The sequence below is a fragment of the Ovis canadensis genome, chromosome 16, assembly GCF_042477335.2.
Source record: "Ovis canadensis isolate MfBH-ARS-UI-01 breed Bighorn chromosome 16, ARS-UI_OviCan_v2, whole genome shotgun sequence".
Lineage (NCBI taxonomy): Eukaryota > Metazoa > Chordata > Mammalia > Artiodactyla > Bovidae > Ovis > Ovis canadensis.
In genome coordinates this window covers 31,634,369-31,649,619 of record NC_091260.1, presented here as the reverse complement: position 1 = coordinate 31,649,619, position 15,251 = coordinate 31,634,369, and the positions used below count along the sequence as shown (strand labels likewise).

The following is a 15,251-nucleotide window of genomic DNA, read 5'->3' as shown; positions in this document are numbered from 1 at the left end:
AAGAAATCCCAGGGCTGATCTCCTTCAGAATAGACTGGTTAGATCTCCTTGCAGTCAAAGAGATCTCAAGAGTGTTCTCCAACACCACAGTTCAAAAGCATCAATTCTGCGGAGCTCAGCCTTCTTTATAGTCCAACTCTCACATCCATAAATGGCCATTGGAAAAATCATAGCCTTGACTAGATGGACTTTTGTTGGCAAAGTGATGTCTCTGCTTCTGAATATGCTATCTAGGTTGGTCATAACTTTCCTTCCAAGGAGTAAGCATCTTTAAATTTCATGGCTGGAGTCACCATCTGCAGTGATTTTGGAGCCCAAAAAAATAAAGTGTGACACTGTTTCCACTGTTTCCCCATCTATTTGCCATGAAGTGATGGGACCAGATGCCATGATCTTCGTTTTCTGAATGTGGAGCTTTAAGCCAACATTTTCACTCTCCTCCTTCATTTTCATCAGGAGGCTTTTTAGTTCTTCTTCACTTTCTGCCATAAGGATGGTGTTATCTGCATATCTGAGGTTATTGATATTTCTCCTGGCAATCTTGATTCTAGCTTGTGCTTATTCCAGCGCAGCATTTCTCATGATGTACTCTGCATAGAAGTTAAATAAGCAGGGTGACAATATACAGCCTTGACGTACTCCTTTTCCTATTTGGAACCAGTTTTGTTGTTACATGTCCAGTTCGAACTGTTGCTTCCTGACCTGCATATACGTTTTTCAAGAGGCAGGTTAGGTGGTCTGGTATTCCCATCTCTTTCAGAATTTTCCACAGTTTATTGTGATCCACACAGTCAAAGGCTTTGGCATAGTCATAAAGCAGAAATAGATGTTTTTCTGGAACTCTCTTGCTTTTTCCATGATCCAGCAGAAGTTGGCAATTTGATCTCTGGTTCCTCTGCCTTTTCTAAAACCAGCTTGAACATCAGGAAGTTCACAGTTCACATATTGCTGAAGCCTGGCTTGGAGAATTTTGAGCATTACTTTACTAGCATGTGAGATGAGTACAATTGTGCGGTAGTTTGAGCATTCTTTGGCATTGCCTTTCTTTGGGATTAGAATGAAAACTGACCTTTTCCAGTCCTGTGGCCACTGCTGAGTTTTCCAAATGTGCTGCATATTGAGTACAGCACTTTCACAGCATCATCTTTCAGGATCTGAAATAGCTCAACTGGAATTCCATCACCTCCACTAGCTTTGTTCATAGTGATGCTTCCTAAGGCCCACTTGACTTCACATTCCAGGATGTCTGCCTCTAGATGAGTGATCACACCATCACGATTATCTGGGTCATGAAGATCTTTTTTGTACAGTTCTTCTGTGTATTCTTGCCACCTCTTCTTAATATCTTCTGCTTCTGTTAGGCCCATACCATTTCTGTTCTTTATCGAGCCCATCTTTGCACAAAATGTTCCCTTGGTATCTCTAATTTTCTTGAAGAGATCTCTAGTCTTTCCCATTCTGTTGTTTTCCTCTATTTCTTTGCACTGATCACTGAAGAAGGCTTTCTTATCCCTTCTTGCTATTCTTTGGAACTCTACATTCAGATGCTTATATCTTTCCTTTTCTCCTTTGTTTTTCACCTCTGTTCTTTTCACAGCTATTTGTAAGGCCTCCCCAGACAGTCATTTTGCTTTTTTGCATTTCTTTTCCACGGGGATGGTCTTGATCCCTATCTCCTGTACAATATCACAAACCTCTGCCCATAGTTCATCAGGCACTCTATCTATCAGATCTAGTCCCTTAAATCTATTTCTCACTTCTACTGTATAATCATTTAGTTACCTAGTATATACCATATATCTAGAAGACCAAATTTTCCATTATATATTTCATTAAGCTTAAGATTTCAGTGTAACTAAAAAGTTTAAAAACTTCACAAAACTAATTATTAGAGGAATGCAAATCATAACAAGTCACCACCTCACACTAGTCAGAATGACCAACATCAAAAAGTTTACAAATAATAAATGCTATGGAGGGTGTGGAGAAAAGGGAACTTTCCTCTACTGTAAATGGGAATGTAAATTGGCACAGTCACTATGGAAAACAGGGTGTAAGTTCCTTAAAAAACTGAAAATAGTTACCATATGATCCAGCAATCCCACTCCTGGGCTTATATCCAGATTAGATGAAAACTCGATTTCAAAAAGATATATGCACCCCAAGGTTCACTGCAGCAATATTTACAATAGCCAAGACACGGAAGTAACCTAAGTGTCCATCGACACATGAATGGATAAGGACATGGTACATATACACAAGGGAATATTACTCAGCCATAAGGAAGAAAAAAAATACAGACATTTGCAGCAACATGGATAGACCTATAGACCATTACACTAACAGAAGTGAGACAGAGAAAAATAATTACCTGATATCACTTACATGTGGAATCTAAAAAAATAATACAAATCAACTTATTTACAAAACAGAAATAGACTCACAGACATAGAAACAAACTTATGGTTACCAAAGTATAAAGGTAACTTCCAGAAAGTTAGAGATACCAAGGGAACATTTCATGCAAAGATGGGCTCAATAAAAGACAGAAGTGGCATGCACCTAACAGAAGCAGAAGATATTAAGAAGAGGTGGCAAGAACACACAGAACGGTACAAAAAAGATCGTCACAACCAAGACAATCACAATGGTGTGATCACTCACACTCATCTAGAACCAGACATCCTGGAATGTGAAGTCAAGTGGGCCTTAGGAAGCATCACTACAAACAAAGCTAGTGGAGGTGATGGAATTCCAGTTGAGCTATTTCAGATCGTAAAAGATGATGCTGTGAAAGTGCTGCATTCAATATGTCAGCCAATTTGGAAAACTCAGCAGTCAATTTGGAAAACTCCAGTTCTGGGCACAGGACTGGAAAAGGTCAGTTTTTATTTCAATCCCAAAGAAAGGCAATGCCAAAGAATGCTCAAACTACCACACAAGTACAAATCTCTGGTGGTTCAGAGGTTAAAGCATCTGCCTATAATGTGGGAGACCTGGGTTCGATTCCTCGGTTGGGAAGAAATGGCAACCCACTCCAGTATTCTTGCTCGGAGAATCCCATGGACGGAGGAGCCTGGTGGGCTACAGTCCACTGGGTCACAAAGAGTCGGACACAACTGAGCGACTTCACTTTCACACACAAGTAAAGTAATGCTCAAAATTCTCCAAGCCAGGCTTCAGCAATACGTGAACCATGAACTCCCAGATGTACAAGCTGGTTTTAGGAAAGGCAGAGGAACCAGAGATCAAATTGCCAACATCCGCTGGATCATCGAAAAAGCAAGAGAGTTCCAGAAAAACATCTATTTCTGCTTTATTGACTATGCCAAATCCTTTGACTGTATGGATCACAATAAACTGTGGAAAATTCTGAAAGAGATGGGAATACCAGACCCCCTGACCTGCCTCTTGAGAAACCTATATGCAGGTCAGGAAGCAACAGTTAGAACTGGACATGGAACAACAAGACTGGTTCCAAATAGGAAAAGGAGTACGTCAGGGCTGTATATTGTCACCCTGCTTATTTAACTTGTATGCAGAGTACATCATGAGAAATGCTGGACTGGAGGAAGCACAAGCTGGAATCAAGATGCTGGGAGAAATATCAATAACCTCAGATATGCAGATGACACCATCCTTATGGCAGAAAGTGAAGAAGAACTAAAGAGCCTCTTGATGAACGTGAAAGAGGAGAGTGAAAAAGTTGGCTTAAAGCTCCACATTCAGAAAACGAAGATCATGGTATCCAGTCCCATCACTTCATGGCAAATAGATGGGGAAACAGAGGAAATAGTGGCTGACTTTATTTTTTTGGGCTCCAAAATCACTGCAGATGGTGACTGCAGCCATGAAATTAAAAGACGCTTAGTCCTTGAAAGGAAAGTTATGACCAACCTAGACAGCCTATTCAAAAGCAGAGACATAACTTTGTCAACAAAAGTCCATCTAGTCAAGGCTATGGTTTTTCCAGTAGTCATATATGGACTTGAATGTTGGACTATAAAGAAAGCTGAGCACCGAAGAACTGATGCTTTTGACCTGTAGTGTTGGAGAAGACTCTTGAGAGTCCCTTGGACTACAAGGAGATCCAACCAGTCCATCCTAAAGGAGTGTTCATTGGAAGGACTGATGCTGAAGCTGAAACTGGGTGTTCATTGGAAGGACTGATGTTGAAGCTGAAACTGCAATACTTTGGCCACCTGATGCGAAGAGCTGACTCATTGGAACAGACCCCAATACTGGGAAAGATTGAGGGCAGGAGGAGAAGTGGTCGACAGAGGATGAGATGGTTGGTTGGCTTCACCGACTCAATGGACATGGGTTTGGGCAGACTCTGGCAGTTGGTGATGGACAGGGAGGCCTGGCGTGCTGCGGTTCATGGGGTCGCAAAGGTCAGACACAACTGAGCAACTGAACTGAACTGAACTGAACTGATAATGGAAAAGAATCTGAAGTTGTACACCTGAAACTAACACAATATTCTAAATCAACTACAGTTAAATTTTTAAAAATAAAAATATTTAACCAATAGATATTTTTGGTCGTGTGGGCAAAAGAAAAAAAGAAAAGAACTTTTAAAGTTCTATTTTTAATTAGTACATAAATAATAATAGAAAATTTCCTGAATTCAGTTAAGGTCTGCTTGCTAGGCAGGATAGGTACAAATAACGCACTCAAAAGTTGAGATTTTTATACAGTTTCAGAAAATTAAGTATGCAGAGAGTAGCAGAGAAGCAAAACAGAAAAAAACAATATTAAAGTTCTCATTAATAGCACATGCACGTACTATGATAATGTCATCGACTTCCAAATCTCTTCCACATTGGCCTCTGTCAGCTGTCTGCGGTGGACAAGACGGCAAGTCGGCACCTCTCCAATAGCAATACTGTGACGCTTATACCACATCTCAGGATTCTAATTGGGGGTGAGGGTAGCGGGGAAAGACAGAAAGAGAGAACAAACATTTCAGTAGACAGTGGTATGATTTTATAAAAACATCTTTGATTCGGTTCTTTTTAAACTTGATTTAAATAATCATTTTAAATATAAACTAACTTTATTTGCATGGACTACAGAGTAATAAAGCATAACTCGTAAAGATCAGATCAGATCATAAATGAATAGTAAAGAATTGCCAAAGAATTATAGCAATAAGCATGACATTAGCTATTTTCTCCTGTGGGAGTGCCAACTAACCAGTGAAGTAGCAGTGATAAAATTTCATTATTTCAAAATTAACTAAAGGAATATCAATCCAAATTCACACACTATTCAAATTAAGTGCCTGCTTACAATAACATTAAAGTCTAAAAATAAATAAATAAATAAATAAATAAATAAATAAAGTCTATTACTTTCTAGAACTCTTTAGAAAAAAAAAAAAAGAAAGAAAAGATCAAGTCAATACAATGTTAGATAGCAGTCCTGAGATCTTAGACATCTGAAGAAGGCAGGAAAAACAAGAGCTCTATAAGGACATCTGGATATGACCAGGAAGAAAAACTAAAGTCCAAAGAGGTTAAGTAATTTAACCTCTCAAACTCACACTGCTTTAACACTTCAATATTCTTAGCATCTCCCTTCTCACATTTAGGCTACTAGACAGAAGTCTTAAAACTCCCTTTCGGTAATCACAGAGAGGAACATTTGAACTCTTAAAGGCAAAACATGTAAGAAGTCATCTACAAAGTTCTTTTTTATAAAAGGTTGGAGAGCTGTTCTTTGATATGGTTTGGGGTTTCCTTTTGAGAACTACTGAATTGCAAAAGAAACTTGAAGATCATGCGGATTTGTACTTTTTTTAAACTATCTAAATTAGGTGTTCTCTTTTGAAGGTAGGAAGGTCAGTTGTTGCATTTGCCTAGCAAATTCACTTCCAAAAGCTATCTTAAACAAACATTCAATTATTTATCTGTAAAGATACTGCTAATTAAATTGTTTACACATAGAACGAAAAAGTTGAAAACATGGTATAATACATATCTAACCGTTAAGGATTAGATAAATAAACTATAGTACTTTACAGACAAGAGGCAGATATTAAAAATGATACTGAATGTTTAATAACATTAAAAAATGGACACATACACTGTTCTAAGTGAAGAATATAGGCAACCAAAACAGCACAGCATGATCTCATTACAGTGCTAAAAACACACATAGCAGTGGGAGCTCAACATGTCTATGTGCCACCCCAGACAGATAGATATCCTTGCTGGGCAGGACAGGTGTGCCCCCACAGCAGGGCATGGTACCCCACAGCCTGCACTAGGGGGTCATGTCCCCCCTACCCCCACAAAGCCTCATAACCAAGAGAATTTCATGTTGATGAAGCAGCAGGCCATGGGGGGTAAGGTCTACAGCCAGCCCCCCAACATGCGCTCCCCACAGGGCTCCCTCCTGGGCCTCCTGCCCCAGCAGAACCTCATGATTTCCCACCACCTGCGGCAGCGCAGTGTGTCTTTGGACAACCAGATGGGCTACATCCCGGCGCCGGGTGGCATGGCCAACCATCCCTTCTAGCAGGCCCCGTGAGGGGCTGGACCTGGGACCAAATTGCAAATATGACAACATTTTAAAAAATGCATAGGAAAAAAATAAAAGAGTTAATATTAATTCTCTCTGGATGATATTATGAGTAATTTTTTTCTTTTGTCTCTATGAACAACTCTATTAATAACAGCAATAGGAATTAACAGTTTTCCAAAGCCTGTGTGTCAGGCACCCTTGTAAACACACTATAGATATGACGTCACTTGAGTCTTATTACCATCTTACCCCAGGGGGGTGTTATCATCCCGTTCTCACCAAAAAGAAAACTTAGACACAGACACAGCAAATGAAACAGAGAAACAAGCTTGCATAGCTAATAAACGAAAAACCAAGATTCAAACCCAGCAGTCTGTCTCCAGAGCTCACTCTCTACCTGCTGCCTATCAGTAAACACAAGAAACTGTTTTATTTGCTGCATTTCATCTTATTTTATATAATGGCTGGGCAAGAGAGGATAGGACAGAACAAAAACAAAACAACAAGAAAAGTGGAGGCAGGGATAGAAAGAGGGAAAGTAAGATAAAAAAAAAGGAAGACAAACCCAAGTCCTTTAAGAAAGATAGACTGTTTCTCTGTTGACTACTAACATCATCAGTCTAGCGACTGCATTGAGGCCCAACTGAGGAAACAGATCCTACTCTGCCATTTCACAAGAAGCAGAGCCCAAGCATTAGAGGAGCTGGAACAAGTGAGGAGCTCAAACCTCCACCACTTAATTTAAGGTTAAGGCAAGAAAAGACAAGAGCAAGGTTATCAGAAATACACAGATAATCAGGGACATGACAAGCTATGGGGGGGATAGGGGATGGATCAGAGTCACTGGCAGATGACTTCAGGATTGCTGAAAAGGAGAGACTGAAAACAGATGAGAGAAGAGAGAAGACACTGTCTTCTTCGTTGGTGCATGAAAGTGACTAATGAGCAGCTGGTCTTCCTAGAGGTTCACAGAACCAGAAAGAACAGAAAAGCGAAGTTATCATATTGATGATATATATACACATTAGTCTAATATGGGGTTCTACCTGTTTTGTACAAACACCACTAGATGATCTTACAATGAAAAAACATCTGCTGAGTAACCACTCTACTGACTGGGGTCATGTTAGGTGTTTAAATACAAATGTTTTTTTAAAAAATTAACCTGATTTCATGGAGCTTATATTTTAATTTTCTCAATCTCAAGCTTAATTAACTTCTCCTCATTAGTAATGAATTAAATGATCCTCAAATACCCTTTGCGCTCACTCTTTCAGAGTAGTCCCACTGTTTCCTAATCACCTATCACTGTATGAGCTCTTCTGGAGGAAAAACTGTATCACATTCAACTGCATCTGTAGAACCTGGCACAGTGCATGGCACACAGCAAACACTCAGTAAGTGTTCGTTGAATGAATGAATTAACGGCTTTCAAATATGACCTCTCATCTAACTTCCAGGCCCATTACCTCCATCTGCCTATTAGACATTTCCATATAATATCACCTACCTTTATCATCCAGCGTAATTAAAACTACATTCATCACTGTCCCTGACAAATCTGCACGTCCATAGGGAGTCCCCATTTCTGACACTGGTCTCACTCCTGAATTATTTCTGATAAAGGCTAAGCTGCTTAATTATTCTGTCCAAACTGAGATACAATATAATCACATTCAATCTCATTGCCTAAAAATGTTTACAACACACCTCTGCACATGTAGGAACTGGACATCTAGTCCTATAAGACTAAATTAACTTAAAACATGGTTGTTAGTACAATTCTTAAAAAAAAATTGCCTACAGAAGTTTTTGTCTACATTTTATTTTTTAGCATTATCTGAATCTTAGTAGTTTTCTATTGGGGATATTTCAAGAGAAAAGTACTCCCCAAAAAACGCAGTTTCTTCTACAGTATGCTTAGGTTTCTCCAAACTATACCTTTGTTCATATTATCAGAGTTCGCCCCACAATTCTCCATGTCCCAACCTTCACACTTTCAACTGGTAATAATTATAACAAAGTTCAGGAAAAGGAGACAAAAGAGGAATTGAGGAAATTACAGAATAGAAAAGAAAAGGAAATTATAAGGGAGTTTTATGAGCAACCTGCTCAGTCTAAATGTATGAAAATGGCTACCACCTATTCGGTCAAAGTGTCAATGGGCAAGAGTGAAAAAATGCAAAAGCCAATCTTCTGGTGCTACTCGTCTCTCAGCTACTGACAGCTAAGATCTTGTTTTAAAGTGCTTTCACACCACTATTTCCAAGGGACCAACAAAAGAAACTGGACTAAGCCTAATGGTTCACAGACTTTTTCTAGCTCTCCCGCTGCTAGTCCACATAATGGCACTTACCATCACAAGTGGCCTCACCGGGATGTTCTCTTGTGAAGTGCCTGGTGGGGGATCATCCCATTTTGGAAATTTAATAACATCCTTTTGATATGGGGGCCTCTTTGGATAAGGCTTCAGAGGTGAAGAAGGAGGAAATCTAAAAACCAAGAAGAAAATTTCTATTATTGCAGTCAGCGGGAAACACAGATATTTTAACAGTAATCCCCACTTCTTGTACCCTTGAGAATTTATATAATTCCAAACTTTGGATAATCATTCATACTTAAATCATTACACACATCTAATTGTACCCAAAATATATGATTTTTTAAAAACGTTCATCCATTATGTCCATCAAATCACCTTTATGAAGAAAAAACAGGAGATGTGTCAAACATGTGACGCATTTTTAAATAAATAAATCTTGGTCGGTCACTCGATTTTCATGATTAAAGATGTTTTTAATGGAACCCTAACCCTAGAAAGAAAGTCATTTCTTTCACCCAGCTCAAAACCCTTACTTCCATCTAACTCCAGCTGAAATTTTTAGCTGGTAAGTATGCAAGTAAGTTTCCCTGGTAGCTCAGGTGGTAAAGAATCTGCCTGCAGTGTGGAAGACGTGGGTTCAGTCCCTGGGTTGGGAAGATCCCCGAGAGGAGGGCATGGCAACCCACTCCAGTATTCTTGCCTGGAGAATCCCCATGAACAGAGGAGCCTACAAGCTACAGTCCACGAGGTCACAAAGAGTCAGACACGACCGAGCGACTAATCACACGTGCAGGTTGAAATCACTGACAGATAAAACTTAAGAAGCAACACCTGCTGAGGAGATGAACATTAGAACAAAAATCACTTGGCCTAACATTTATTTTCATAACTATTTCTAATAAAGATTAATCCTCCTTTCCTTGAATATCTAACACCTCACACTGAGATTGAAGCTACAGTCTCAAATTTCATCTTGGAGGAGACAGAAAGCTTCCCAGTATCCTTGTGCTGTCCTTAGCCTCTCAGTCCAACCTTCTGAGACCCCTCAGACTGCAGCCTGCCAGGCTCCTCTGTCCTTGGGGATTTTCCAGTCAAGAATATTGGAGTGGGTTGCCTTGCCCTCCTCCAGGTCCCAGTATCCTTATTCTGCCACTTATTCCCCTTTCTGCTTTTATCCACCCTAGGTATCATCACTCCATGGACAAATACATAGAAGTCTAAATACAATCTGACTCTCTTTAAACTGGTCTAGGGCATACCTGATAAAGAACAACAGAGGCAATTAAATACATATTTTTCTCAGAGCATCTTTTTCTGTTAGCTTGCTAGAGAAGGATATATTGTACTGCATTGAAAAAGTACCAGAAAAACTCTAGTTCTTAAAAGTTGACATAGAAATCAATAGGTAAAGACTTCTATTTTTATTTTTTATTTATGTAAGCCAAACTAAAGCCAAATTAAAATCTTGTCCATGATATCCATAAACAAGCAATCCAAGTAAAACATAAAGATACTATTCATAAGGCAACTGTAGAAATAAGGAAAGTTTAAATGTCTACAGTTTGCAAGGAAAGTCTCTATCAAGGTAAACCAGAAGAATTATAAATAATAAGAGTACTACGGAGAAACATTTCAAAAACAGTCACAACAGACTTCAAAAAGGATGACTAACAGAGAGCAGTTGAGTTCCATCTTCTGAAAAGAACATCTAAAAACTGCACTTTATTTGAAAAGTCAGTTTTGAGTAAGGAAAAAAATGAGATCTGGAAATCATTAAATCAAATTAAAGATAAATAAACTGAAAGCTTAAACTTTTGGTAATCAAGTTACCAAGGCAGGTATTTCCAAATGATTACAAATTATAAATTAAATGAATCTCTAAAACTGGTGGAAGTTATTCTGCTTTGTAAGTAAAGGCTAGCTTACCACAGTCCAGTCCTATTTCTCAGAAGCCAACAATCACATCCAAAATACAGCAAGTGTGTGCACACACGTGCAGACAAACACACACAAACTCTCACATTCATATACATATGCGTGCATGCATGGTAAGTCGCTTCAGTAGTGCCCCAACTCTTTGCAACCCAATGGGCTGTAGCCCACCAGGCTCCTCTGTCCATGGGATTCTCCAGGCAAGAATACTGGAGTGCGTTGCCATGCCCTCCTCAAGGGGATCTTTTCAACCTAGGGATCAAAACCCTATCTCTTACGTCTCCTGCATTGGCAGGAGGGTTCTTGACCACTGGTACCACCTGGGAAGCCCTGACATACATATAATAATTCCAGGGAATTCACAGACCACCCACCTCTCAGTCCTTTAAAAATTAAACAATCCTTACTCCCATTCCATTACTCAAATCCACTGCTTACTTCTTTTCTCCATTCCCTCACTATAGTGTGAAAAGTATGAATTTGAGTTCCAGCCTTGGCTCTCTCACAAACTGTCTGTTTGTCCTTTGGAAAGTGAGTATCTCTAAATCATAGCTTTTTCACTTTTAAATAAAGGAATTAAATTGGATTATCCATACATTTCCTCCTAGGTTCAAAATATGTTGCTTGTCTTCCCACACTCAGAAAAAAAAAAATGATATCTTCCCTGGACCAAGGCAACCTTTCTTATGTGGAGAACTGTGACCAAAGAGATACCAGGGAGCCACCTTCTTCCCCCTGCCCTGACAAGATGAGGTCTGGGTTACAACATCTGCAGCTATTAACATCAGTAGCTGATGCAGTTACCTTCATACCTGACTGGCAATCTGGCAAGAGACAAAGTGCAGAAGAGCTCCCTCTAGTGGACTACGTGTATTTTGTGTATTCAAAGTTTTCAATTTCTAACATTTTAATCTTGTCATCTGGGGCTTGAAAACCTGTTAGAGATGATCTAATCAAATGTCACATTTTTCACTTAGGGAAATTAAGGCCCAAAAGAAGAACACAACTTATTATAAGCCTCGCAGCTAACTGGCCAAGAGAGTAAACCTTGCACAAAAGATTTGCAAACATTTTAATAAGAAAATTATAGTTTTATTAAAAGGTATCAAAGAATTAAATTGACAGAAATATCATATTAGTGAATAAGAGGATTCAATATCATAAAATCCCAATGCTCCTTATGAAGATATATAGTTATAATGAAATTCTAACCAAAATATAAGGTTTTTCATGACATATGATAAACTGATTCTAAAATTTATATGGATACACAAATGGCCAAACATAACTAAGACATTCATTCTTAAAGATGAAAAGCAAAGTGAGGTGACTTACTCTACCAACTTTAAGCTAATTAAGATAATATGGTAGGACAATACTGGTGGTATGGACCATGATTTCTCAACTTCAGCATTATTGACATTTGGGGCTGGATGATTCTTTGCTGCGGGAGGCAGTTCTGTACATTGTATGATGCTCAGCAGTAAGCCTGGCTTCTATTCACTAGGTGCTAGTAGCACCTTCTCCCAAGTATGACAGTATTATCCCCTGCAGAATAACCCCCAGGTGAAAATCAAGAGAGCCAAAAGGCAATCTAAAACAAATACACACATGTTTATTTGTCACAGAACAGACATTACATATCAATGAAAGAGAACCAACTGTTCAATAAAAGAACTCTGATCCATTTGGTATCCATTTGGGAACAGTGAGGCTGCACCCCTGTGGCCAACATAAGCTCCAAAGATGTTTTGCAACATTACCTCCCACCTACATGCGCTTCTGCAGTGTGATCCTGCCACTTCGCTAACAAGAAGTAGAGTCGATTTGAGTTAGGGTGAGCCGTCTCTAATTACTTTGATAAAAAAGAAGACGGCAGAAGTGATAGCCGCAGTTCTAGGCACTAGCCTTTAAGCGGCCTGAAACTTTTCTTCCTGCCCCTTGGAACTCACGCTCATCACTCACTCTTGCAAAACTCTCTTGGAAACCATTCATCATGTAAGAAATGCAACCACCCTGAGCCCAGCCCATTACCCTGTGAGATGCCTAAGCGACAGGGAAGCGGCCTGAGAAGGTGAGAGTCTGCATGAAAAGAAATTGAGGTCAAGGAACACAGAAGTTTCAAGCTTGTGGATGGGCCTCAGCAGTACCAGCTGATGTCCAGCTAACCCCTTCCTAAAACCCACAAAATTACATAAAAATTACAATGATTGTTTTAAGCCACTAAGTTTGGGCATAGCTTTATTAAACAACAACAGATAACCAGAACAGAAATTGTGGCATCAGGGCCAGGCAGTGAGTGGAGGCCTAAAGGGTCTCAGAGACACATGTTAGTGAAGGCTGGAAAAACAACTACGGAAAAAACAACAACAAGTTTGTTACTGGAAGATGGAGAAAGGCCCGTGTTACACTGTTACATAAAGTTCAGTTACAACTGGCACTTTCAGTAACAAAGTAAATACAAAAGGTAGGCCTGGCTAAGGTGTCTTCCAGGATGAATAGTGAAAGTGCCAACTTATTTCTTTTAGCCTTGATAACAAGATTTAGACAGAGAAAGATAAACTAGAGAAGGAACTCTTTAGCTTTTAAGCAGAATTTACAGGAACTATAAAAGAGTCATGACTTGATGATTCAAAAGTAAAGCTATTTCCACCCCTAACGCTCCCAGCAAAAGGTTCTCAAAGTAAAAATGGCCTTACAACAAATATCAAATTCAAGCTGTTTCTAGTATAAATTATTGTCTCGGAGCAATCACAAGTGTGTGGCTATAAAACTTTTGCTATAACCTCAGAAAGATTTAGGGCAGTGCCTTATAAAGCAGCACTTTAGGAATCTTAAGAGTGTTGTACCCCAGCAGACTTAATAACAGAATAGAGCCTATCTCAAAGAGATTTATGAATGTGACTTTTGTCTAATGGATTGAAGCACAATAAGATTCACAGAAATAGTACTAACAGAATCACCATTGGTTTCAATAGGCAGGTAGCTAGGTATGAGCAGAGAAACGGGGACAGAGGACAGCTGGCAAGAAATCATACACCTTAGAAACAGCAGGTGCCCATGGGCAGCCAGAGAAAAGCAGGAACCTTCAAACTGACAGGAAACCACATATTTTGGGTCATTAAGTGTCCTGGAAGCAGACAAAGAAATGTGTGGAAAGATGGGAATCTCCTGAGTCCAAACATATCCTGTTGCTCATTATGTTCCCGTCACAATAAAAGTAGACTCAGATAAGAAGTTCCCATTGTGCAGCAATGCGATGACACCCCCGATCTAAGCTGAAGTGAAAAGTCAGTGTTAGTTGCTCAGCTGTGTCTGACTCTTTGCGACTCTGGACTACAGGCCACCAGGCTCTTCTGCCCATGGACTTCTCCAAACAAGAACACTGGAGTGGGTTGCCATTTCCTTCTCTAGGGGATCTTCCCACCCCAGGGATCAACCCTAGGTCTCCTGCATTGCAGGCAGATTCTACACTTCTAAGCCACCAGGTAAACTAAATAAGGACAAAAATCCCTCCTCCCCTTGGGAAGATGGAGCTGGGATGAAAATCAAGTAATACAACCCCCAAATCCCTCCTTCCCCAGTAAATATTCCACCCCTTCATTTGTATGCCCCTCATAAACAACTTGCCGAAGAAACCTAGGGCAACAGCTCCATGCCTGTCTGCTTGCTCTCCCTCTGAGAGCAGGTCCTTGCATAAATAAACTCACTTTACTTGCTTAACCTCCCTGTTTCATCTCCAAATTCTTTTGAGACAAAGAAAGAACCTTAAATTCACCAGCAGCACATTCATTTGGACTAAACAATTAAAAAAAAAAAAAAACAAGAACTAAGAATCTCAAGCTTTTACAAGCAGGAAGCAACTTAGAAAGCTATTCTACTGCAATCATGGACCAAAATGACTCAGAATTTAGAGCTAAGAGTACAAGGGTAAGCCAGGAACCACACAGAATCCAGGAGGCAGAACTGTGACCTAATCAAGGAATAGCAGACAAGTTTCAAGTACATAAGTGCTACCTATGGGTTCAGTTCCGTTCAGTCGCTCAGTCATGTCCAACTCCTTGCGATTCCATGGACTGCAGCATGCCAGGCTTCCCTGTCCATCACCAACTCCCAGAGCTTACTCAAACTCATGTCCATCCAACCATCTCATCCTCTGTCATCCCGTTCTCCTGCCTCCAATCCCTCCCAGCATCAGGGTCTTTTCTAATGAGTCAACTCTTCACATCAGGTGGCCAAAGTACTGGAGTTTCAGCTTCAGCATCAGTCCTTCCAATGAACATCCAGGACTGATCTCCTTTAGGATGGACTGGTTGGATATTCTTGCAGTCCAAGGAACTCTCAAGAGTGTTCTCCAACACCACAGTTCAAAAGCATCAATTCTTCGGCGCTCAGCTTTCTTTATAGTACAACTCTCACATCCATACATGACTAATGGAAAAACCATAGCCTTGACTAGACGGAC

At 39.8% G+C, this 15,251-nt stretch overlaps 1 protein-coding gene across 1 annotated transcript in view; it reads right to left on the bottom strand.

The window, feature by feature from the left end:
• Positions 1–15,251, bottom strand: part of DEPDC1B (DEP domain containing 1B) — a 101,015-nt gene that overhangs the window by 49,302 nt on the left and 36,462 nt on the right. The window contains exons 3-4 of the mRNA XM_069556476.1: positions 8,888–9,023; positions 4,790–4,917 (exon numbers count right to left, since the gene is read on the bottom strand). Of these exons, the coding sequence (XP_069412577.1) occupies positions 4,790–4,917; positions 8,888–9,023 (264 nt within the window). The remainder of the gene's footprint in view (positions 1–4,789; positions 4,918–8,887; positions 9,024–15,251) is intronic.